The following is a 24,117-nucleotide window of genomic DNA, read 5'->3' on the forward strand; positions in this document are numbered from 1 at the left end:
AAAAGAGACTCCAGTGCCGAAATATCCATGCGAAATAGTACATGTGGACATTTTTGAAATTCAAGGGGAGACATTTTTATCTTGCATAGACAAATTTTCAAAATTTGCCAAGCTTTTTCACATTAAAAACAAAGCATCCGTCACTCTCCGCGCTAAGCTAGCCAAAGTAATACACTATTTCACAACTCCTAAAATGATAGTCACCGACAATGAGAGGGGATTTATGACTCCCTTGGTATGTAACTACATAAGAGGTTTGGGAATCGAACTATATCAGACTCCAATTCAAAGAAGCGAAGCAAACGGCCAGATAGAAAAATTTCATTCTACCATTATTGAGATTTATCGGTGCCTCCGGAAAGAATTTAATAACGCTAGACCAAAGGAATTGGTGTATATTGCTGTCGATCGTTACAACACAACAATACACTCTGTAACGAAGAGGAAGCCTAGCGACATATTTTTCAACAGAACCGAAAGAATTAACTACTAAGGCCTAACCAACTTCAAAAGTACGGTCCACAAGGAGATCAGGAAACAAATCAAGAGAAACCAGGAGTTAAGAAATCTCCGATTGAGTAAAAAAGGAAAAGAGCTAAGGAATTTAGGCCAGGAGATGAGATTTACGTCAGGGATAAACAGATAAAATCAAAAGAAAAGGCACTTTACAAAAAGGAAACTGTTGGTAAGGACAATACAGTGACAGTGACATTGCTCACAGACACTGGCAAAAGGATTCATAAAGCGCAGATAAAAAATACGCCAACATAAGAAGATAAAAAAAAAAAAAAAAATAAATATAATAAGGTCACCACGGGAAGTCAACAACAAAAAGATTTGAAATTCTATAGCACAGACGACGCAAAAAAGGCGTCCGCCAAATTTTAAGGTCAAACCACATAAGCGATTAAAGAGGCAACATAAAATATTGCAAAAAAAATAAAAAAATAAAAAAAAAATACAAAAAGAACAGAGGAAACGATTTTTCATTTAAAAAATTTTAATGAAGCAATATCTGCCCACAAGAAATTAATTACACGCTTAATAAAAGATGCAAAATAAAAAATAAAATTCCTTATTCAGTTGTTTGATGGGCCAATGTTTATTATGTTTGGATTCTTTTATATAAGAGCTATTAGGCCGGTGGTTTTTAAGCGAAAAACTAAGTTTTCCTTTATCCTCCTACGCGTTTCGGTACATTTTGTACCTTCCTCAGGGAGATCTGTTTTTATTAATAACATAAAACAATTATTTGCAAAAGAAACATTTTACACAACATTGAGAATTTCACTTACATTACATTCAATTAAATAAAAAAAATTTTTTCAAAACTATATACACACATATATTCGCGCTGCATCCTTTTCGTTGCTCATCTCATCACACTGTGTGCTTTTTGATTGCTGTGAAGTAAGCACAGTTGATATTGTCTACGTCCTCTTTGAAGTTCACACAGTCTTTTATTCGTTGTTGTATTCGCAAGCCCTCTTGTGTTAGCCTTGTTTTTGTTCTTCTTTCTATGTCCAATATACGCGCATTCGAAAAATCAGCTGAGTGATTGTGTATTGATAGGTGTTGCGAAAGTGCCGTAGAAGTCTTTTTGTTTCTTGCGTCTGCTTTGTGTTCGCTTATTTGTATTCCTAATGATCTTTTTGTTGTCCCTATATAAATTTTGTTGCAGTCTTCTCCAGCTTTTCCCTTGCATTTGATTTCGTATATCCTATTATGTTGTTGCTCCTTTTCGATTGTGTCTTTTGTTCGTGTAAAAATTTTATTTAGAGTGCAGTGTGGTCTGTGCGCAAATCTTACGTTGTTGTTGTTTATGATATTTCTCAAACTTTTGTTGTCCGTTAAGCCTGGTATGTATGTAATTCCTGTGTATATTAGGGGGACTCATGTAACCGTATAAATGCCTTATAAAGTGTGTAAACGTATAAATTTATCTAGTTTACGCACGAGCTGTCAAATTTTGTATGAAAAATCATTTACACAATTTGTATAAATTTACGCGCACATTTCATTGTGTAAACGCGGTAAACTCAAAGGAATGCAACCTTGCAGACATTACAGACGGCATTTTCATCAAAAATCTCCAACATCAGCAAGTAAAGACGTTTTAGTTTTGATTTTTCACTTAGTCTTGGCATTTTTTAATTTGTATAACAATCAAAAAATGTTGTTCGGCAATAATACAGCTGATAAACAATCAAGTTTATCAAGAGTATTACTAGGTGCGTTCATATAACAGCGTGTGTAAATGGATATAATTTTACACCTTATAAGTTTATATGCTATCATGAGTCCCCCTATTATGTTATCCAGTACATTATTGTTTTGTGTATTAATATTTGAATGTTCAGTATTGTTAATTGTTGTAGTTATTAGCTTCTCAGTGACTGCATTAGGGTACCCGTTTTTGTATAGAATATTTTTTATTTTCAACTTGTTTTCATTCCTGAACTCCTGATCACTTAAAATCATAATTTTTCTTATTAGGCTTATTGCCGTGTTCTTCTTTTGGGTCCATGGATGGTTCGAGTGGTAGTTTATCATCCTCGATGACGCTATGGACTTAGAATACCAATTCGTTCTCAATTTTTCGTTTACTCTAGTGATCTCAATATCTAGGAATGCAAGTTTGTTGTCTTTTTCTTTTTCTGTGGTGAATTGGATTTTCGTGTGTTGTGAGTTTAGGGTTTTGAGTATGATTTCCACGTCCTTTTTCTTAACTATGGCTAATATATCATCTACAAACTTATCTATGTATTTAATATATATGTCGTTAGATTCAAGTTCAGAGATACTGTCGTCAATAATTTTATCTAGCACTATGTCTGCTATTATGGGAGATAGGGGGTTTCCCATTGGCATTCCATAGATTTGTTGATAAATAGTGCCATCGTATCTGAAATAATTGTTGTCCCTTAGACAAAATTCAATAATTTTCTGGAACTGGGCTTTGGTTAGAGAGGTGTGCTCCTTTAGAGTTTGCCAATGTTGCATTATGTTGTGAATTGCTAGATGAATGGGGATGTTTGTGAAGAGTGATATCACGTCAAAAGATATAAGCAATTCATCATCGGCGATTTTTGTTTTCTTCAGTTTCTCTTTTACTTGGAAAGAATTTTTTACATTATATTTTTCGGAGGTTGCCTTCTTCAAAATTTGGCCTACATATTTTGCGAGATTGTAGCAAGGTACATTAACGGACGAAGAGATCGGACGGAAAGGCATGTTGTTTTTATGGACTTTTGGAAGTCCATATAATCTAGGCGCAGTAGCTGCATTGCATGTTAGCTGTATTTTTTGTTTCAAGTAACCTTTAGCGCTAGTTTAGTTTATTATATGTGGTATCACAACGGACCGTCATGTTGTCCAAGTGAGCTTCCTCTATCAGGGAAGCTACCACCCAACCTAACCTAACCTTTAACGCTACCTTTCAAACAAAAGTAAAGAATTACAAACTACCTCCCTTTCATATCCATGCTCTCGGATCCTGTGGACCTTCCAAGTACCACGATGGGTAGCCGGGAACAGTGGTGGGATATAGGAATACATTTAAACGCAACAAAAAACATATAAATAAATTGCAGTTCAATTCAAAAAAGCACACAAAAAATTTAATTTTTTTAATTCTTCCCTTAGTGTGGAAAGATTTTTTTTTATTATACAATAGAATGTTCTTTAAATAATAATAATAAAAGGAAAAAAAAACAAAAGAAAACAAGATTTGCATTATGTAACCATTTATTATTAGTTCACCGCCCCTGGGATAAATAATAAAAGTGCCTAAAAACAAAAAATGGTCAATACTAATCTTACCAACACTAATGAGTTTTTTTCTCTCCATAATGGAACACAGTTTATTTTTAATATCTGGCGTGTACGGCCTCAACATCTACAATTATGGATCCCCACTGGTAACTCTTGAGCACGGGCGTGGTTGGATCCTGAACGGACACTTCAGTTTAGTCCATGTGGTCGACCTAAACTGCTTCAACACGGCTTTGGTAAAATTGATGGAGTCAATAGAGCACGATATTACAAGCAGGGCTGTGCGGACTGTGTTACAATTCCACCTAAATCAAACTAAGCTGCGTCTCGACGAACTACAAATAAGCAAATCACGAAGGGTACGTTCCATTGACTGGATTGGTTCTGCATGGAAGTGGATAGCTGGGTCTCCAGATGCAGCGGATTGGGACTATATTCTTCGAAGCATGAATGACGTGATAATAAACAACAATCACCAGTACCGGGTCGACGAAAAACTATTCAACGGTACCCGCGAGGCAATCGAGAAAGCAAACGAAGCGATGCTCCACATTAACGCTATAAGCAAAAACATTAGCGAGGAGAATATCGAACTTCTTGACCTAAGCAAAGTCCTTATCTTGAAGGAACAAGTGTCAGAAGTCGTCCAAGCGTGCCGAATGGCGAAATCTGGCGTAATCAACACAAATCTTCTTGATCGAGACGAGATTGGAAGGCTCATAATGGAGCAAGATTCCCTACCATATCAGAACACCATTGAAGCCATAGAGTACGGGTCGGCCTCCGTGTATTCAAACGGTAGCACACTTTTGTACGTACTCTCAATGCCAAAGGTAAAACCAGATGGCTACCGACTCTTAATAACACGGGCCACTGTTATAAAAGGACAACACGTTGACCTCAGCTATAAAAAAAATGCTAATAAACGAAGTTGAAACGTTCGGGGTGAACGAGGATTGCCCTTCGATCACAATATGGGAAAACGGGTGCCTAGCTAGGCTAGTTAAAGGTGGCGATGCCAAATGCCGCTTTGAACCAGACAACACCAAAACCGTCGAGATGATCACAGACTCAACAATATTTGTTACAAACTTTGAAGGCCTATTACAAGGGAGGAACTACTCCACAACCCTAAATGGAATGTACGTCATTATTTTGAACAACGAAACAGTCACGGTGGGAAATCAAACATTCACCAGCAGATCAGTACGCACAGCGCAGGCCCTGCCACCGCCCTTGGTAAACATCACGAGCGAAGGACTAAAATTGAACCTTAACTACATTCACGGCCTGAGCATGGAAAATATTAATCAGCTTAAATAACTTGTCAATAATTTTCACTTTTCGCTAATTTTTGACGCTCTTGCCTTGGCCAATCTGGCAGCCGTATGCTACATTATCTGGAGAAAACTCACTACTACAATCAACTTTCCTAGACTAAATCAGACCACAGATCAGGACCAGCCAAGCCATGCAAAGGATCCTTCTGAAAAAGGAGCTCATCTGCGGGATGAAGATGTTTAAAGGGGGGTACTTAACAAGGGGGCAGACACACTTACTTGTAAGAATGTGCTGACACCACACTTCAACAAACACAAGCAAAGCCAACGTAGGTAATTGATCCGATATCATATTGCGTAAGCAGACAAAATGCAATCCATGGGAACTGCAGCGTAAGCGATATGATATGCGGACAAAATGCAAGTCGTGTGATTCGCCACGCAAGCGATAAAATATTATTTTGGCCAATCATGGGAAGTGCAGTGTCAGCAATTATGAAATCACTTAGATTAATGTAGAAGCTTAGAGCTTAGCTTAAGTTAATGATAAAGTCAGTCTGTTTTTAACATTGAACGGAAATAAATGGTAAATATTATTAAGCGGACTAAAAACTATTTTTATTTGGATCTTTACAGTTTGCAATGGGAACTTTAACTTTTTGGAGCCCTAGTCCTTGGGCTCCTTAACTTATATATGTTCAAATCGTACAGGTGTACGCAGAAACATATAATTCGCTCTCATTCTTTCTACCCTTATTGTAATACACACAGACTGTAGTATAGACTAACTATATACACATACGCATTGGCAAATGCATTATTGGTCTAAAAACATATGTTCGATAGGGTTGCCAACTAATCTTGAAATGTCTTTAACTGAAATTCACAAAATACTAAAAAATATGCGACAAAATATACCTTTATGAAAAAATATGCAAATATACATATGCATTAAAGACAAAATATGCACTAACAAATCAATGCCATTTTTACACTTATTTCTTGATTCGAAAAAAATATGCAACCGCATAGAAATCCGGGCCGTAGTTATGACTAAGAGACTTATTTTTTGTGGAATATGTTTTGTAATTTTTTGCGTTTTCTTCATTTTTATGAAATTTTCACGATGTTTAGGTTAAGGCACCATTAACCGAACACATTGGAGATGGTTATGGATATAAGTATGTTTACGACTATGGCGTTAGGGTTAAGGAAGTTTAATCGGCCTGTGAACTACGTCCGGATTTTTCAACTATCCGGATAAACCGGATATTCGAATAACCGGATAGCTAAACAAAAAATTCGGCTATCCGGATACGTAAACGGAAAATCAGGATATCCGTATGACTGGATACTGGTATATAAAAGTTGAATATCTGTATATCAGTATTGAACGAAGCAAACATCGGAAAATTATTCATAAAATATGTTTGTAGATTATTAAATTAACGTCGAAAATTAAAAAGCTACAATTTTTCAAACATCAACAATTTTACAAAGCGTCAATTTAAACTAATAATGAGAACATTATTTTTATTTGGAAAAATACGTTAAAATGGTCAATTCTAAGTAAAAAAATAATTTTTTAAATAAATTACATTAAAATTATAAAAATTGTGTTTTTTTGCTTATTACTTGAAAATCATGGTTCAATTATATGGTTGGCTCGTCTGTAAAGCAACAAATTATGTCTGTTCAAATTGTCAAAATCTGTTTATTGGTATTAGGCGAATGGAATGAAATGAAAACATAAAACATAGCAGATTTGTGTGTGGTAAGAAAATGTTATCAATGTGTTGGTTTCATTTTGAGTTTGCCATCTCCTTTTGACAATCACATCGACCATGCAATGATAAAAATACAATCAGCTGATGAGATGAGCCAACCATATAATTGAGCCATGCTTGAAAATATAGGTTTTTTTGAAAATTTTTTTTTTACTAAAACGAATTCGAAAAAAGAAAAACTGTCTGAATCAAAGTTGTGGAAAATGTTCTGAACTTATTTTAGCTGTAAAGAAAAAAAATTTCCATAAAAAATTCGTTAAAAATGATAATATAGTTGTTAAAAGTTAATTTTAGGCTAATTTCTCATAATTTAAGGCTGATTTGTCTACCAAAATTCAAAAACACTATAGATATTAATGCAGATTCTGAAATGTACGTAAACCTTTAAAATAGCCCAATATGATATTTTTCCTACAATTCTATCAGAAGCTATGAAGATTTTTTGGCCAAACCATACATTCATATGGAAAAATATCTATTTTGCAGAAGTGGGGGACTCGAAATCGGACTTCGAGCTATGGTGTCTTCAGCAATTTTTCTTAGAACCATCTGTAGATTACGTTTTTGCTATACTCCTGACGAAAAAAATCCACCCATACAATTTGACCCGCTCTAATACACATGTATTAATATCTCTAGGGCTTTGAGTAGAAATGATGTCAAACTAATAGGCTTTTAGTCTTTCGGGTGCAGATTACTGGCTTTCGCCGCTTTCTCCGCTTTCGGTATGAAGACTACTCGAGCCGTTCTCCAAGATTGCTTGACGTGGTTCAGTTTTATGCAACCCTCAGAGATTATTCTTAGCCATGCTATAATAGTTCCACCGGCCATCTGCAGCATGGCAGGGAATATCCCATCTGGGCCCGGCGAGTAGAATATAGAAAACGTTTTTATGGCCAATATCAATTTGGATCTTTGTCAACAATCCTGGCACCTCTCGCTCCGTATTAGGACTATAGACGTGATTACATAACTCTTCCGCATCGTCTCCTGGTGGGAAGTGTGTGCTAAGTAGCGCCTCAAGGGACTCTTCACTACTGTGTGACCATTCCCCGTTTGCCAGCTTAAAAATCTTTTTTACCTGTCCTCTAAGAAGACTCAGCTCCTTACTTCACCATGGTGGCTTTGCTTTCCCCTTGAATCTTCTCAGAGGACAAGCTCTGCTGTACGCAGTTGTCAGCGCCTTTAATAAGAAGTTGTTGCACTCCTCTACGGTGACAACCTCTTTAGGCTGCCCCAGTCTTCCTGATACATCTTTCTGAAATTTGATATATGCATGGTCTGAGATGATGGCCTTTCAAGGACCCTCCACTCATACCCCGATATATCATGTTCAGAACTCAATGTGATATCAAGCACTTTGCTTGACGTATCACTAGCATATATAGGCACGCTACTCCTGTTAGCCACCTATAGATTACTCTGTAGTATGTAACAAAAAGGGGACTCACCTCTATCATTAATATCGTCCCCTCCCCATACGCTGTGATGCGCATTCGCATCCGCGCCTATGACAAGCCGTCCTCTGCACCCTTCTTGATCCACCAGCCTTTTGAACTCCTCTGGTGGGGCTTCCACGTCATGGGTCATGTTGCAGGATGCAAGGATATGGGAAGGTTATTTCTTTCCCTCTATTGCGGCTACCGCTAGGTCTTCGGTGCAGAAGTTAGAAAGCATGCACGAGTATAGGTGATTCCTTACCATGACTGCAGCTCTAACCCTGCTTTCCGTCTTTGTGTAATAAATGCTGAATCCGCGAGCGCTGAGTCCAGAAACCTTTCCTCTAGATGAAAGCCATGGCTCCTGTATCAGCGCCACATCAAACGAACCCTCCTCAAGATTTAGGAGAAGCTCGCTCGATGCCACTTTACTGTTTTGGAGATTTATCTGTAAGACTCGCAGCGCAATTGAGCTGTCTGCCTCCATCCGCCACTGTGCTCACGCAATGCATTTTTTCCGCTGTTTTCCGAGTCTTGACGTCCGTTTCTCCCTACCCTGTTCGAGGCGTCTTTGTTAGACTCGCAATATCATTGAGCAGTTTGTCCACTTACAATACCTCCGCCTCTACGCTTATATCCTTGTCTTTTTCTGCTACTTCCAGGCCCTCTTCTGCTTTTAGCATGTTTTGGTTTTTCTTAAGGTTTTCAGCACCATTGATTTGCTCGTATACCTCTTCCACTGCCCCTTTGCTTCCCTCATTTGCCGCTACTTTCAGGTTATCGAGGTCCTTTTCCACCTTCCCTGCTTTTAGTGTATTGGGGTTATTGTCCTGAGGACTCCTCTTTTTAAGGCGCATAAATATACTACTGAGCCCCAGGACATTTTCCCAAGCTGTGAGTGCAACAGATCTTCCGATTCCTTATTAATTTGGAGGATGTAGTACTGGCCCCCCTCCACGGGTCGGGATACGTGGAGTACCCTCCAATCCCGTGCTGGTATGTTCGGGTTCTGTCGCTGCAGCATGCTAAGCGTGTCTGCCGCCTTCACCACTCGGGGATCCAAACCTTGGCCTTTGGTATCGTGGGCATAAGTGCTCTATCCACCACCTTCAACCTTGCACCTTCTTGTTTTTGAAGGTCTGGAACAACTCTCTGCAGCCATTCTAAAGTTGCCTTATTGGTGCAAGTCATCAGTTTAACCCCATTGTGCCGTCCAGCTGTTTCGAAGGCTGGTAGCCGTATATTTGGTTCATCATGCATCATTTTGATTATAATACTGATCAGCCCTCCTTCTACGGATCTCTACCTTTCGGTTGACATCTGCCCATTGGGGACACTGCAATCTATTAGTGCCACAGTCAGGGACTGCTTTGCAACTTCGTCTACCTTCTTATCGGTGAAAGCCGGAGTCTCAGCGTTAGCTCCCTTTAGTGTCATCGAGTAAGCTGGAGTCTGATTGTTATCTACCTTTAGCTTATTAATACTTGTGTCTTTGTTTCTCAAGCCATTATTGCCTTGCTCTTCCTGTAGTACAGCTTTTGAGGTACATGGCTTTCCAGTACTTATATTTCCCTCTTCGATCGGCTTGGAAGACTTTGAGGTTTGATTCCTCTCATTCTGACTAATTCGCCTCCTGGTTCTTGGACTGGGGCGTTTACCCTCCCCCTTCTGCCTCTTAAAAGCAGGCTTGTCAGGTTCAGCCGATCGCTGCCTCTTGCCTCTAGGGACTTCTTCCTCTTCGATGCGGTTGCAAACTTGAGGGTTGTTCACAGCAAAGCTTTCGTCTGTGAATTGTCTTCTACATTCTTCCACTGTCTAACGGGCCCATGCCAAGCGATCGCTCTCATCGTTGGTTGGGTGAAGCACTGGGCCCAAGCGCTGCAAAATTCTTAATGCAGCCCGATATTTTGAGAGGGTTCTCTTAAGCTCTCTATCTCGTTGTTCCCGTTCTAACACTAATTCTTTGTCCTGGCTAGTATGCCGATCCTTTACCGAGCGCACTGACTGCACACTATCATCGCTATCCGCGTCCGAGTCATCGCTAATAGCGATTTCCTCTTCCTCGGCTTGTGACGCCATCGCCTTTTTCTTCGCATCCTTACTTCCTCTTAAAGTTTTTGAGTTCATCTTGGTCGTACGACCACTTGCCCACAAGGCGGGCTCAGCGGTCTAATGTTAAAAATGGGGATAAAAACCGTCCGCCACAACAACGCCCCTTGCTGGGGTAAGGCCTTCACTACTTCCCGAGGCGGCCCGGTATCGGGAAGGCTCCGCTCAAATACAGCCGAATATATCCCCTGACTGCAAATCGTCCAATAGGCACGGTCCGCATAACACCCTGGATTAGGGGGTTGGCAGTTCTTGGTCACCGACATCCCGCCGCCCTCCTATGAAGCGAAACGGCGTATATGCGGGCCCTAAACCGCTCAGCCACATAGTTGGGCGCTATGGAGTTCGGCTAAGTCATCACACCAACGACTATAGTGAGGTAAGAGGTTTGCTCGGCTGACAAATTTTTTTACAATTGCGGGGGGTGGGAGGGCGGTATGGCCTTGAAGGTTTCATGTGGTCATACTAAATCGTTTCCTAGATGGTCGGGCTGGTGCCTTAACGGTGCTTGTTATCGGAACGTACCGGATCTGCATCCGGCAAAGAACCAGCAACATCGATAACAATCCCTAAGGCTTGAGAAGAAATGCGCGAGCGCTCTTGCCAATGAATGCTTCTTTGGAATAGGTAGGCAATTGAAGAGTAAAGTCAAGGTGAATTCAGTACCAGGTGTTGTTATCCCAACAGCTGTTTGCTTCTTCTTGATTATTTTCCGAAGGCGAATCCATACCGGGCAAGGCGAATCTGTACCAGGTGGTGGCAAAGCGAATTCAACCAATTCGCCGTGCAGAAGAATGTCAAATCAAAAGAAAATTTTCATTGATTTCGATTAACTGGCATACTATTGTACAAGGCATTGTATGGAAAATAATCAAGAAGAAGCAATCAGCTGTTGGGATAACAACACCTGGAAATGATTCCCCTTGTTATTTTCCATACAACGCCTTGTGCAACAATATGTCAGTTAATCGAAATCAATGCAAATTTTCTTTTGACTTGACATTCTTCTGCACGGCGAATTGGTTGAATTCGCTTTGCCACCACCTGGTATGGATTCGCCTTGAGTAAAATCCTCCCTCGGCAATCGAAAATCATGCTCCGGATGGGAAAGAATTTTAACGGAGCCGGCCTATGGAAGCGTGGACGGCCCACGCTGGAAGGGCCAGGTGATATGACCAATTGGCGCCAGTTAAGCCAATAAAGAAGCGACTAAAAAACTGGCGCTTCCGATGTCAGCTTAACACGGACTTTGCATCACCCAATTCACCAAGTTATTAAAACAAAACACTAAAAGAAAAGTTATATAATAAATTTATATGCTCACTTTGAATATTTTTTTTTTTAGAAAATTAATAATTAACAATGCATTTAAATAAAATGACCCAAGGCGAACATGTTTTCAAATTGTCCTTAAGTTGTTAAAAAAAAGCAAATTACCCAAAAACGGTGCCGATTAAAAAAAAAAATTTAATTGCGATTGGCTAAAAGAATAATCGAAATCAGTTATGCAAAATCCTTTAGTAGGTTCTAGGGGCATAAACACTCCTTTGAAATGATCCTTACCTCATTCTTCAGTTGAGGATATATGTACGTATGAGAAGGGTTTGAAAAATCCCTTGGGCTTACATTCAAACATCGGTTGTTTATTTGCGAAACTATATAATAGCGTCTGAAATCTTAATTTTGATTTTCACACTTCATCCTTCAACACCCAAGTCTCCCAGTTTGACATTTCCTAAAGTTAGCGGCCCTATGCAAAACAAGTCCCCTGGATTGAATTACATTGATTATAGCATATCAACTAAGTTTAAGTATCACCTACACGTCCTTTTACAAATGTGAATACGTAGGCACATATATTTACCAGGTCAGGCTTTGTCCTTCGCAAGAACACTTATAGTGGTGAAGCAAAAGCTTTCCCAAGACAGTCGAACTAATTACAATCCTAACGTAGTAGACAGTTGAACTAGGCTGAATACTGAAGCTACGCGGTCATCCATAATGAGCTCTTATATCATAATGCCGGAAAACAGCACTTAACATCTTTCAACTTAAAATCGGTCGATATTAATTCTAAAATATCGTTTTGATTTAACGAAGACTATTGAAATCTATGTTGTGAACACAAACGTCTGCAAACTTTGGTCTACATTTTAAAAATTTTATCTAGGGTCCTTGTAAAATTTTAATTATGTAGATGCGTCGAGGATTATACGATTTTCACCCATGAGTTACGCAATGACATCCACTTAGACTGCTTATGATTTCGAGGGCGGCATCCTTGGCCGAATAGTCACTCCCTAACGTTTCACGGTGTTTCTCAGGTGTAGCTCGCTAAAGTGGCATGAACGAAGGTATGAGTTCGAAGTCGCAGTCCTATAGCTTCTGTGCTGGATTATGGTGCGAGGGTCAGAAGGCGTGGTGGTCGGGATTGCTACTGTTCGCACATCGGGAATTGTAGCTCTTAAAAACAGCCGAAAAAAACTGGAGGCACCCTGTGCCACGAGAGTCATGAGTATTAATAGACCATTAAGAGCAACCGTAAGTCGCCTTTGTGCGTGACCGCCAAAGAGCTACAAATGATTTAAAGAAATTGTGTTCGCGACGATTATTAAGAGTTAACCCCAGGTAAAACTACGCTTTGCACGAGATATACAGACAAAAGTGTGACCATTTTATTTATCTATATTTCTTTTCAGCAGACGCAGCGGTACCAATTCCCAAGACCGGGGTTAGGTTCGAAGCCTCTCCGGAGTAAGTGAATGGGGGACAATCCCTCCGCAAGGAGCTACTCCTGAAAATTTTTGAATTATCTGCAAGATTTTCAGGCAAAAATCCCGGATCTTTCCGAAATGGCCAAAACGTTGATTTCCTTAAATACATACAAACAAAACCTTTCCTAAATATTATTTTTTAAATAGAAAAACAAGCTTTTTAAAGTAAGAAGACCGACGTACATCGGCGCGCCGCCCACGCCACCGCCACCGGTATATAATAGAGCCTACGCCGCCCCCGCCGACGAAGTGACCGGCGTAAACCTGTACTACGCACCAATATACAAACGTAATAATGCTTTTGGGTGTGAAAAAAATTATGTTTTAATGGCGCTAGCGTAAGCAAATTGTTTTTTAAATTTTCTTGTTTTCGGTTTAGCCTTCTTTATTTCTCAATTCAAATTCCAATCGTACAATTAAAATGTTTCATCTTTATTGAAGCAACTCCAGCTTTTACATTTATTTTTATATATATTTCATATACATACATATGTATATATTTGGGGGATTTTCGATTTAAATTTCGTTTGTTTGTTTTATATTTATTTTTAATAAATATGTAGTACACATTCACTGTTGTCTATTCATGCTTTGCATTTATGCATTCAAGTCATTATTTGATATTGTTGGTGTAGGTGTTTTTGGTTCAAATATGTTTGTATAAGTGTGTGTGTGTATATGTATGCTCCCAGCAAAATGCTTGGAGTAATTGTCAAAAGGAGCACTCATTTGTTGCTCCATTAGGAGCAAGAAAAAATGTTTGTATGTTCGTTACCGTTCGATACTTTTCGTGTTGTGCCGCCAAACTGCTGATTGCGCTCGCGGTGTTATTATGTGTTCGGTTTTGGTGAAGTAACAGCGTACGCTTACGTCTTATTGTTTTAAAACAAAGAAAACACTAAAAAGTATTAAAACTCAAAAGAAACTAATATAAAATTAACGAAAAGTAAAAAAAAGGTAAGTTAAATAATGTATACTTTATATTCAAAGCGTCATTTTAAGCGCCATTTGCAAATTCTGCCTTCGCTGCAGATGCAAATTGTGAAATAGCTCGTATATCATACATTTCTGTAATTAACTAACTCCTTTTAAATTTTCAGCTCAAAGTGATGTAACTATAATTTTAAAAAGAATGGAGGACAAAATTTATTCAATCTCGGCTGATGTCAAAAAACTTAAAGAAATTGCTTGCCAACATACTGTAGCATTAGATTCAGTTTTAAAAACTATGAATGCGAAGCCAAGTGACCTAAAACTTTTCCCTATAAATTCCTTGTCGCAGCTGCAGGAGTTCGAAGAAAACTGTGAAAATTACACTCATGTGGAAATAGTAAGTATCTCGCCTCGGGTGGTAACAGAAATGAATAAAATTTTAATAACCTATTTATTTGTTAAGGTATCTTACATTAAAAAAAAAATTGGAGGAATCGAGTTATACAAAACGTTGCAGGAAATTTTTGCAGATACACTCCTAGCTAAAATTAATTGGGATGGAAAAAAGGGAAGGAAGCAACACAAAACTTCAAGTTATTCAACTATTTTATTTAGGGTATGTGATTTAAATTCTTTAGGAATTAAAATTTAACTTTTTACAAATAAGATTCAAAATACTTTTTGTATTCATATGCGTACGTATTTTTTATTCTTTGAGCAGTTTAAAAAAATTGTTTTCAAATCTTTTTTTTTTTACAGAAGCCCTGAAGGAGAACCATGCGTCATATCCCAAATTCGAGAAAAAAAATTAAAAAAGCTTTCCATAAAGCAAAGGCAGCCTCATTTCGTACAAAATACAATGAAAAATTGAAAGTTTAATCTTTTAAACAACAAATCTCTTAAAACAATGAAATTACTTTTTTTACTGTTATTTGTTCATATTAGACTTGGTCAAAGAAATTATTAATCTTATTACTTGTACTTGTATAAACAAAATCTGAGATTCAAAAGTTCTTCCAGCCATGGAACGCCCCATTGTTTTATACTTTTTCGTGCATATTTAATCTTATGAAAATTTATATTTTTTTAATAATAAAATAAATTAAAAAAACATTTTTGGACTTATCTGTAAAAAAACGTAGGAGTCTTTATTAAGTATACTCTGTTTCCAATACTCCATGGAGTAATTCATTCAACAATCCGAGGAGTACTCCGTTCAATACTCCGAGTAGCGCTCTCCACAATGCTCCATGGAGTACTTCATTCAATAAACCAAGGAGTGCTCCCTTCAATGCTCCAAGGAGTACTCCGTTCAACACTCCGAGGAGCGCTCCCCACAATGCTCCATGGAGTACTTCATTCAATGCTCCGAGGAGTGCTGTCTTCAATTCTCCATGGAGTACTCTATTAACAATTTTAAGGAGTGCTCCTCTCCAATGACATGCAATGTTAAAATGGAGTAAAATTTCCATGAGCATCGGAGCAATATGGAGTAATCCTGTTATTCAAAATATTGCTCCTCAATTACTCCTTGGATTACTTCTTTTTTTGCTGGGCTCTGTTAACTTTGAATTCTGCAATTGTTTTGATTATAAATTTGTATATTATTAGCTGCATTGTAATCAAGTGGCAACGTTATTTCAAATTCACGCTTTTGTTGTACGCAGTGCGTGTATTTATATAAACACTTGAAGCAGCAGCAACCCATTGTACCACCAAATTCGTTGGATGTACTGCTTTCCTGCTGCTTCAATGCAGAAAATGGTTGAACTTTGAATGTGTGTTTGTGTTGCCGTTAGTGTAGTGCATTTGTGTGCGTGTGTGCACCATATGTATTGAATAAGGATCTGAGTACTAAGTGTTCTCCAACAACAATCGTTGGATTAACACAATGCAATATTAAAAAAAAACCTAATATTTAATAATTAATAGAATTATAATACAAGAAAATTAATTCAATTCGATTGAGTCTCACAGTTTGGTATTCAAATACATGTTATGTATATAGGAAATTTTTGTATGAATTAATGAGCGCTAATACATTGGTATGATTATGTGTGCGTGTGCGGGTGTGTGTGACATAATGAAGAAATACAATGCGGATTAAGCAGCGATGAATGAGCCGAACCGGCAACATCATCCATATATTTTGATTAGCGGTAAACATTTCAATTATAAAATGTATGACAACTTTTTTAATGCATTAATATTGCAGATGCATGAATTTGAATTTAAATTAAATGTTGATTGCTTTGCAATATTTTTTTGAATGATGGCGTTAATAGCAGATTTCCTGCGAAATGATTTACGATGACGGTATAGATTAAGAAAGGCATAAATATAATATATAATTAATAATAATAAATAATTAATTTTAAAATTGCTCGCTAAGCGTGCAAAATCACACTTGTCCATGGCTTGTGTGGAAGAAATTGGCATAGTTGCTGTTGTATTAGTAGTGACTGATGATGATGATGAGGATGTTGGCGATGATTGTGTTAGTTGTGAAGAATTTGATGCGTCTAATTTTGTTAGTTTTTTTTGTTTTTCATATGTTAGTATTGAGTAATTTTCGCTGATTTTCATATTAGCAATGTCTTTTAGTTTTTCAATTTTGGCTACTTGCGTAGGGAATGATATTTTCGTATTTGACTCAACCGATAACATGGCTTTGGCCAATGTTGTTAAATTTTGTCTTATATAGGCGGTGGCTACAGTGCTGCTAGAGGTGAAAAATGTGGTGCATGGGTTTTTGTTGTTGTTGTATTTGATGCATGCTGTGTTATGATTCTTGTAGTTTTTTATTTTCTGTTTAGAATTAATTTCAATATTTTTGTTGTTGTTGCTGTCTATTGTGTTGTATATAGTATAAGTATAATTTTTGTTCTTACTGTTGTTCATATTGAATGCCATAGCATAACTATCATAATAATTACTTATATTCATATTCATATTGATAATAATAAATTGTAGTATTTTTTTTAATTTATGCTTATTAAATGTTTTCTTTTGTGATTTATGTAATAATTTTGCTGTTGTTGCAGTTATTGCTGGTACTGACTCCAACCACCACCAAATCGATAGCTTAATCGATAATGGCAATGCCAATGACAACACCAACTTTACGGATGACAATGACGACGATGACGATGACAAGAATACAAATTCCAATTGCATTTGCATTTCAATTATAATTTGCTGTTGTTGTTTATTAACGTTCTGCTGGCACTCTAGTTATTTCTTCTTTTGTGCCTTCTCGGCGGCTTTTGTGACTTTACCCGAAGTTGTCTCCTTAAAGGTAACGGACTTTATTACCCCCACCGCTACAGTTTGCCTCATATCGCGTACTGCAAAACGCCCAAGCGGCGGAAATTCTTGGAAACTTTCAACGCATAACGGTTTAGTGGGTACAAGCATAATAATGGCGGCATCACCCGATTTAATAGCCTTCGGATCGGTTTCGGTTGTTTTGCCAGTACGACGATCGCATTTCTCTTTGATTTCAGCAAACTTGCATGCAATATGAGCAGTGTGACAATCCAAAACCGGGGTATAACCATTGGCAATCTGACCAGGATGATTAAGCACAATGACCTGTGAATGAAAAAATATTTTTTAAATCACATAAATTTTTAAATGTGGCGGTGAGATATGAGTTTGCCGATAACTACAAGTAAGCTTCGTTATTCCTTACCTGCGCGGTAAAATCAGCAGCACCTCTGGGTGGGCAATTTTTGGAGTCACCAGCTACATAGCCTCGTCGCAGCTCTTTTACCGAAACGTTCTTCACATTGAAGCCGACATTATCGCCGGGCAAAGCTTCAGATAAAGCTTCATGATGCATCTCAACAGACTTAACTTCAGTTACCAAATTGACTGGTGCAAAGTTCACCACCATACCTACAAATATTTAAAAATTAAACGAATTGCGACAAAATCGGACAAAATCGCTGCAAAGGGAATCAATATGCACCATATCTTTGTCGACGACCATAAAGTCGGATTAAAGCCCGAAGTTTTAGCTACCTAAGCCTTGCTAAGAATATGAATAAGCTCCTCTCCAGTCCATTCATAACAACATCCTAATGTTGTAGCAGAGGAAGGGGATACCAAAGTTGTGAACAAGAAGGCTGAGGAGCACCTGATCTCCCTAGGGATGTCAGTGATCATAAAGCATTAATCACTAACAGCATTTCGTTAGCTTAATGTGAAAATGTGCTAAGTCAACTTTTACGAATTTTACAGGAGACAAAAAAAAAATTTATAATAAAATTAATAATTTTTTAAATAACCTTTTCTTTTCAAAACTGTGAATGAGGATACCTTAGTTGCAATAGTTTTCAAAAATCATGTATGCTAACCCAGCAGCTATTTTATGACTTAGCACAATTTCCGCACTCAAAACAAATTTTTTCTCCTGACTTAGCACTTTTTACTCAATATGTTTCTCCATCATTCCTCACCTTTAATGATTCAAATATAACACTAAAACTATATATATCACGAAAAATACTATTAATTTGTCAAACTGTTCCTAACGGTTCTGATCTGGACTCTTTTGCCGGATGGTGCGCAGACAATAATTTATTTTTAAATTGAAACAAATGCTGTGTTGTGTCTTATTCCAAAAAGACAACTGCCACATACTTTATCTACAAACTAAATGATAAATCTCTTAATCGATGTCAAGAGAGTGTAATTTTTGACTCCAAACTCTCTTTTTCTAGTCACTTTGACTTCATTGTTTCAAAATTTGTTGCAATGGTTGGGTTCAGTAGACATAACACCAGTGACTTTAAGGACTCTATGACGTTGAAGGCACTTTATATATCCTTGGTCAGAAGTGGTCTTGAATATTGCTCAATAATATGGAATCCTTTCTATGAATCTAACTCCTATAAAATTGAGAAATTTCAAAAAAAATTTTACAAAAATTGCTTTACGTACGCTTCACTGGCCAGACGGCCTCCCATCATGTACCAGCAGGCACAAATTGCTTGGTCTTCAGGCTTTGCATGATAGAAGAACTCTTATCTCACTCATGCCTGCCTATAATGTAATAAACTTTATCACGGATTGCTCTGATTTATCTAATTTGTTCATTCCATATATTCCAATGCTTGATCTTCGGCATAATAGGTTATTTATCGAAATAACTCATAAAACGAATTATGCTATGAATTAACCTATAACTAGGACTATACATCTAGCAAATCGATTCAGTAGTGTTATTAATTTTAATAACAGCTTATTTAAGTTTAAGCTTGAATTGTTTTCTATTTTTAAGTAGTATGTAAAAAAGCATGTAGTTATCGACATGTAAGAACTGAAGTAGATTGTGGTCAGCGCAAAGCATTTATCAAACACCAAAGGCATGTCAATTGGGTGAATCCAATTTCAACGGGTTGTGTTCGCAAGCCTCTCAAGGGGTTGCCAGCGCAATATATAGCTTCTCCAACCCAATTGTCAACCTCCCCAAACCGGTTATCCCATCAGCCTATTGCTTCTTCTTGATAATTTTCCATACAACGCCTTGTGCTACAAAATGAAAGTTAATCGAAATCTATGAAAATTTTCTTTTGACTTGACATTCATCTGCACGGCGAATTTATTGAATTCGCTTTGCCACCACCTGGTGTATATTCGCCTTGGCTTCTTGTCTTTCATTCAAAACTCGCCGCAAAACAGTTAAGCGCGTGGCAACACTGTTGATTTCCAGCAATTATTAATTATTCCCTGGGTACATATGAAAGTAATACAGGCAAACTACAAACGAACGGACACGATGATATCGCATATATACATACATAGCTCGGTGTTACCCGGATACAGAACCGCAACGGCGTAGGTGGCTTGATTGCATTAAAAAATATGCAGAAAAATAAACCGGGCTAGGCAATCACTTGAACAAATAAAGCAGCTGTATGTTGAGCTGCAAACTGTGCAAGTGTGCGTAAATTATGTGCACATGCACACACCCCCCCCCCCCCCCCCCCCCCACACAAACTCGCTAGGAATGAACAAAAGCGACCCACTTTCGCAACTTTGCTCTCTCTTACGTCTGGGGAGAGAATTTGCACAACATTTTTGTCACATACACACATATTTCCTACAACGCGTGTACATATATAAGTACATACATAAAACCAATATGAATTAAAGCAAATATTTAAGTATAACGTTCACTCACCTGGTTTCAGTATACCGGTCTCTACACGTCCCACTGGCACTGTGCCGATACCACCAATCTTATAAACATCCTGCAATGGCAAACGTAATGCCTTATCGGTAGGCCGCTGTGGTGGCATAATTGCGTCCAGCGCATCAATTAGACACTTGCCCTCCACTTTACCCTCCTTACGTTCAACAGTCCATCCCTTAAACCATGGCATCTTCTCTGATGGTTCCAGCATATTATCACCATGCCAACCTGATATTGGTACAAATGCTACCGATGCTGGATTATAACCAATCTTCTTGATATAAGATGAAACCTCCTTCTTAATTTCCTCATAACGTGCCTCACTATACGCTGGTTCAGTCGAATCCATCTTATTCACACCAACAATCAATTGTTTAACACCTAAAGTGAATGCGAGTAAAGCATGCTCACGAGTTTGACCATTCTTCGAAATACCGGCCTCAAATTCACCGGTACCGGCTGCAACAATCAACACCGCACAATCAGCTTGCGATGTACCGGTAATCATATTCTTGATGAAATCACGATGTCCGGGTGCATCAATAATGGTTACATAGTATTTTTGCGTTTCAAATTTCCACAAAGCAATATCAATGGTAATACCACGTTCACGTTCGGCTTTCAGTTTATCCAAAACCCAAGCGTACTTGAAAGAGCCTTTACCCATTTCTTGAGCTTCCTTTTCGAATTTCTCGATTGTACGTTTATCAATGCCACCGCACTTGTAAATTAAATGACCGGTGGTAGTCGATTTACCAGAATCGACATGACCAATCACCACAATATTGATATGAGTCTTTTCTTTACCCATCTTCCTGGCTGCTGTCGTCTACACTTTGGATAACACTTTTGCTTGTTGTTCTCTTTAGGTTTCGTTAAAATTATGTCTTCTCTTTAGTATTAGCTGATATTTCAGTCATTAACACTTTATAGATGCTGTTTTTGTATGGGAGGAATGTCCAAATAAAATGAAAAATAAGCTGAGGTAATGAAGTAAAATGGCATTTGGGACAAGTGTTTTATTAGTGGAGCATTTGGGATGGTAGTGATTTGCTGAGAACATTGTGGGTTAAAAGGGGGAGGGAGAGGGGGCGATTGTGATATTGAATGGATAGTCATATGAAAAGATATAGGCTGGAAAGTAAATATACGTATATGTATGTATATCGAGGTGGTTCAAAATAAAGAACGAGTATCATTTTCGTAAGCCTAAACCTGGGGCTAGATTCAAAAGAGGCTATTTTTACATTAACTTACAATACGCATTTAGCTAAAGATTTGCTACATTATGTTTATAGTTTAACCTGTATTTAATTAGCGAGTCTTGCTCATATTGCTTTATAAAATTATTTTGTTATTGATATTAGAGAAAAATTGCAAAGTTTACAAACGGCGATGGGTACTAGGACATGTTTCTGAATTTCACTTCTTCATCAGCTAGCTACTCGGGAGCGCATTGAAAAAAATATTGAAATTTCTAAATTGCACACATATTCTTAAACAAAAGCATATTTAAATATTTTACTTTGTTTATTTTCTTTTGAATATTATATTGCGCCAAAAATAAAAATTAAATAGGTTATAGCCGACCATAAGAGAGAACGGTTACACCTTGTAAGTGTTTATATCATAAATGTGTTCATACATTAAAAGCAATAAGGGCACTCCTCGCTCAATAATACATCTAGGCATCATTGGTTAATTCTTTGTATTTCTATAAATGGAACAAGGGAAACCAGTTTTTAAGAAAATGAACCGGCAACAAAAGCGTTGCTTTGATACAAACCTATATACAACGTATTTACTGGACAAAGAATAAGCTATGCAAAACAGACAATTGGGAAAAGTTGTATAATAAAAAGGCATACCCTCGGCAGAATATGTTTGAACTGTTCACCATCGCAGGAGCGCGGGTAGGAATTCCGCTCCCGGAAGAAAAGGCTTTGAAGAGATTTCCAAGGTATAATCGAAACAGCTGTCGTCTTGTACGTCCAGATGTCAGATTTTTTTCATTTTTCCAAAATTATCATAGAGTTTAACTCACCAATATTAAGCAGTTAAACTTAAGTTAAGTTTCACGAAAATTAAAATCGAGTATTATCTCTAGAATGTAGATTATCTCTTCAATGTGAAAATGGAAATAAGTACGAGTTTTGGTATATAACACAGCACAGTTTCAAAATGTCCAAACATATGGTGCAAACTCTAAGTGTATTTCTGCCGTGAAAATCTTCGATAGTAATTAAAGGGTTGTATAGCGCAACACTTTCAAGGGCGTATAGCTTCTCCAACCCAATGTCAACCTCACCTAACCGTAGTGACTCTTGTTTTTTAGCAGGCGAGGCTCTGGCGATATCAACTTCCTCATAGAACTAAGGGGTGGGACGCGGGATGGCATTGAAGTTTCAATGTCGTTATATTAAATCGTTCCCGAGATGGTGGGGCTTGTACCTTAAAGGTGCTTTGTTACCGGAACGTACCGGATCTATATCCGGCAGAGGATCATTAACACCGATAACACTCCCGAAACTTATGGGGAGTATCTTTATCGCTATAACAACAACAACATAGTAATTTAAAAAGGACTACGCAAATCGAAGGCGAATCTCAAGATAAATCTCCCCCTGATGTATTTCAAGTTATTTTTATTATTAAATGCTATAGCGCGTAGTCTACTCGTAATCAAGTAGCTATCTTAAATGAGTCCCCCGACTTAATTGACAGGGCAACCCACTACAAAATGTTTTAGACACGTTTAAAAAAACATTCACAATAGTGAACAGCCTGGATCACCTATTAAACCACATTTCGATTACTGGAATCATTTACTCAATAGTTTTATTCAAAAATTTTTGTAAATTACTGGTACATTTCATTATTTACATATTTCAATATATTTGCTTAACTGACTGCTGATATTTTGTCTTATTTTCTTTAAATGGATTAATGAAAACTTAGTTTGAAGCACAAATTGGCAATTCAATTTATTTACCGCGGGCAAACAAACAAATATTTCTTCCATTTTCTCCCCATTCAGAACGCACCGTTGAGTATTTATGATCGACACGTCGCGACGGTTGGGACTTTACGTCAAATTACGGAGCATACAGTTTTTTCGCTACATTTGCTTAACGTGTTTATTCGGCTATCTGAAAGTTCTTTGACATTTCAAAAGGTTGCCGCGTTGTGTTTGTAGCGTTCTCCATCTGCCACACTGAAGATCCTGGGTTTAAGACCCGAACAAAAGAACATCGAAAATTTAGTTTCGAAAGTTTTTGTAAACGTGGTCGCCCCTCGACAGTGATTTCGCAAACACTCTGAATGTATTTCTGTCATGAAAAGCTTCTCAGAAAATATTTATTTCCCTTGTAGATGCCGTTCGGAGTCGGCATAAAATATGTGGGTCTCTTCCCTCCAATTTTTAGGGAACATCAAAAGGAGCGCGGCGCAAATTGGAAGAAATGCTCGGCCTAAAATCTCTTCGGAGGTTATCGCGCCTTGCATTTATTTTATTTATAAATACAAATTTTCCTCTTAATATGAAAGTGAAGTTTGAAAATTTATTTAAGAATTCCTTTATGTTCTTTAGCAGTTGGCCGTTCAGAGAACAAATTATCTATTACTAAACTGACGGAAACATGTTTGCAACGTATCAACAAAAATGGTTCTTTCCTTCACTCTGGCGGATTTTATTTTTCATAGAAGAAATACAATCTCTAGAGTGTAATCTCTAATTGGAAGCACAAAATAAAAGGGAAACGTGAAAATTTGACAGAAAAAAATCTAGTTCTCAGGGAAGGAACAATTTGAATTCAAAAC

The 24,117-nt window shown here is 37.7% G+C and overlaps 1 protein-coding gene across 7 annotated transcripts in view; it reads right to left on the reverse strand.

Moving 5' to 3' along the window:
* Positions 1 to 13,574: 13,574 nt before the first annotated feature.
* The window catches only part of eEF1alpha2 (eukaryotic translation elongation factor 1 alpha 2), a 34,256-nt gene continuing 23,713 nt past the window's right edge, over positions 13,575 to 24,117 (reverse strand). For 4 of the 7 annotated variants that reach the window (XM_067759279.1, XM_067759277.1, XM_067759280.1 and 1 more), the window contains exons 3-5: positions 20,287 to 21,234; positions 17,791 to 17,996; positions 13,575 to 17,690 (exon numbers count right to left, since the gene is read on the reverse strand). In XM_067759279.1, the coding sequence (XP_067615380.1) occupies positions 17,331 to 17,690; positions 17,791 to 17,996; positions 20,287 to 21,109 (1,389 nt within the window). In that variant the 5' untranslated portion in view covers positions 21,110 to 21,234 and the 3' untranslated portion in view covers positions 13,575 to 17,330. The remainder of the gene's footprint in view (positions 17,691 to 17,790; positions 17,997 to 20,286; positions 21,235 to 24,117) is intronic. The other 3 variants (XM_067759281.1, XM_067759283.1, XM_067759282.1) reach the window with 1 other exon arrangement.

Source organism: Eurosta solidaginis, chromosome 1 (assembly GCF_040869045.1).
Source record: "Eurosta solidaginis isolate ZX-2024a chromosome 1, ASM4086904v1, whole genome shotgun sequence".
Lineage (NCBI taxonomy): Eukaryota > Metazoa > Arthropoda > Insecta > Diptera > Tephritidae > Eurosta > Eurosta solidaginis.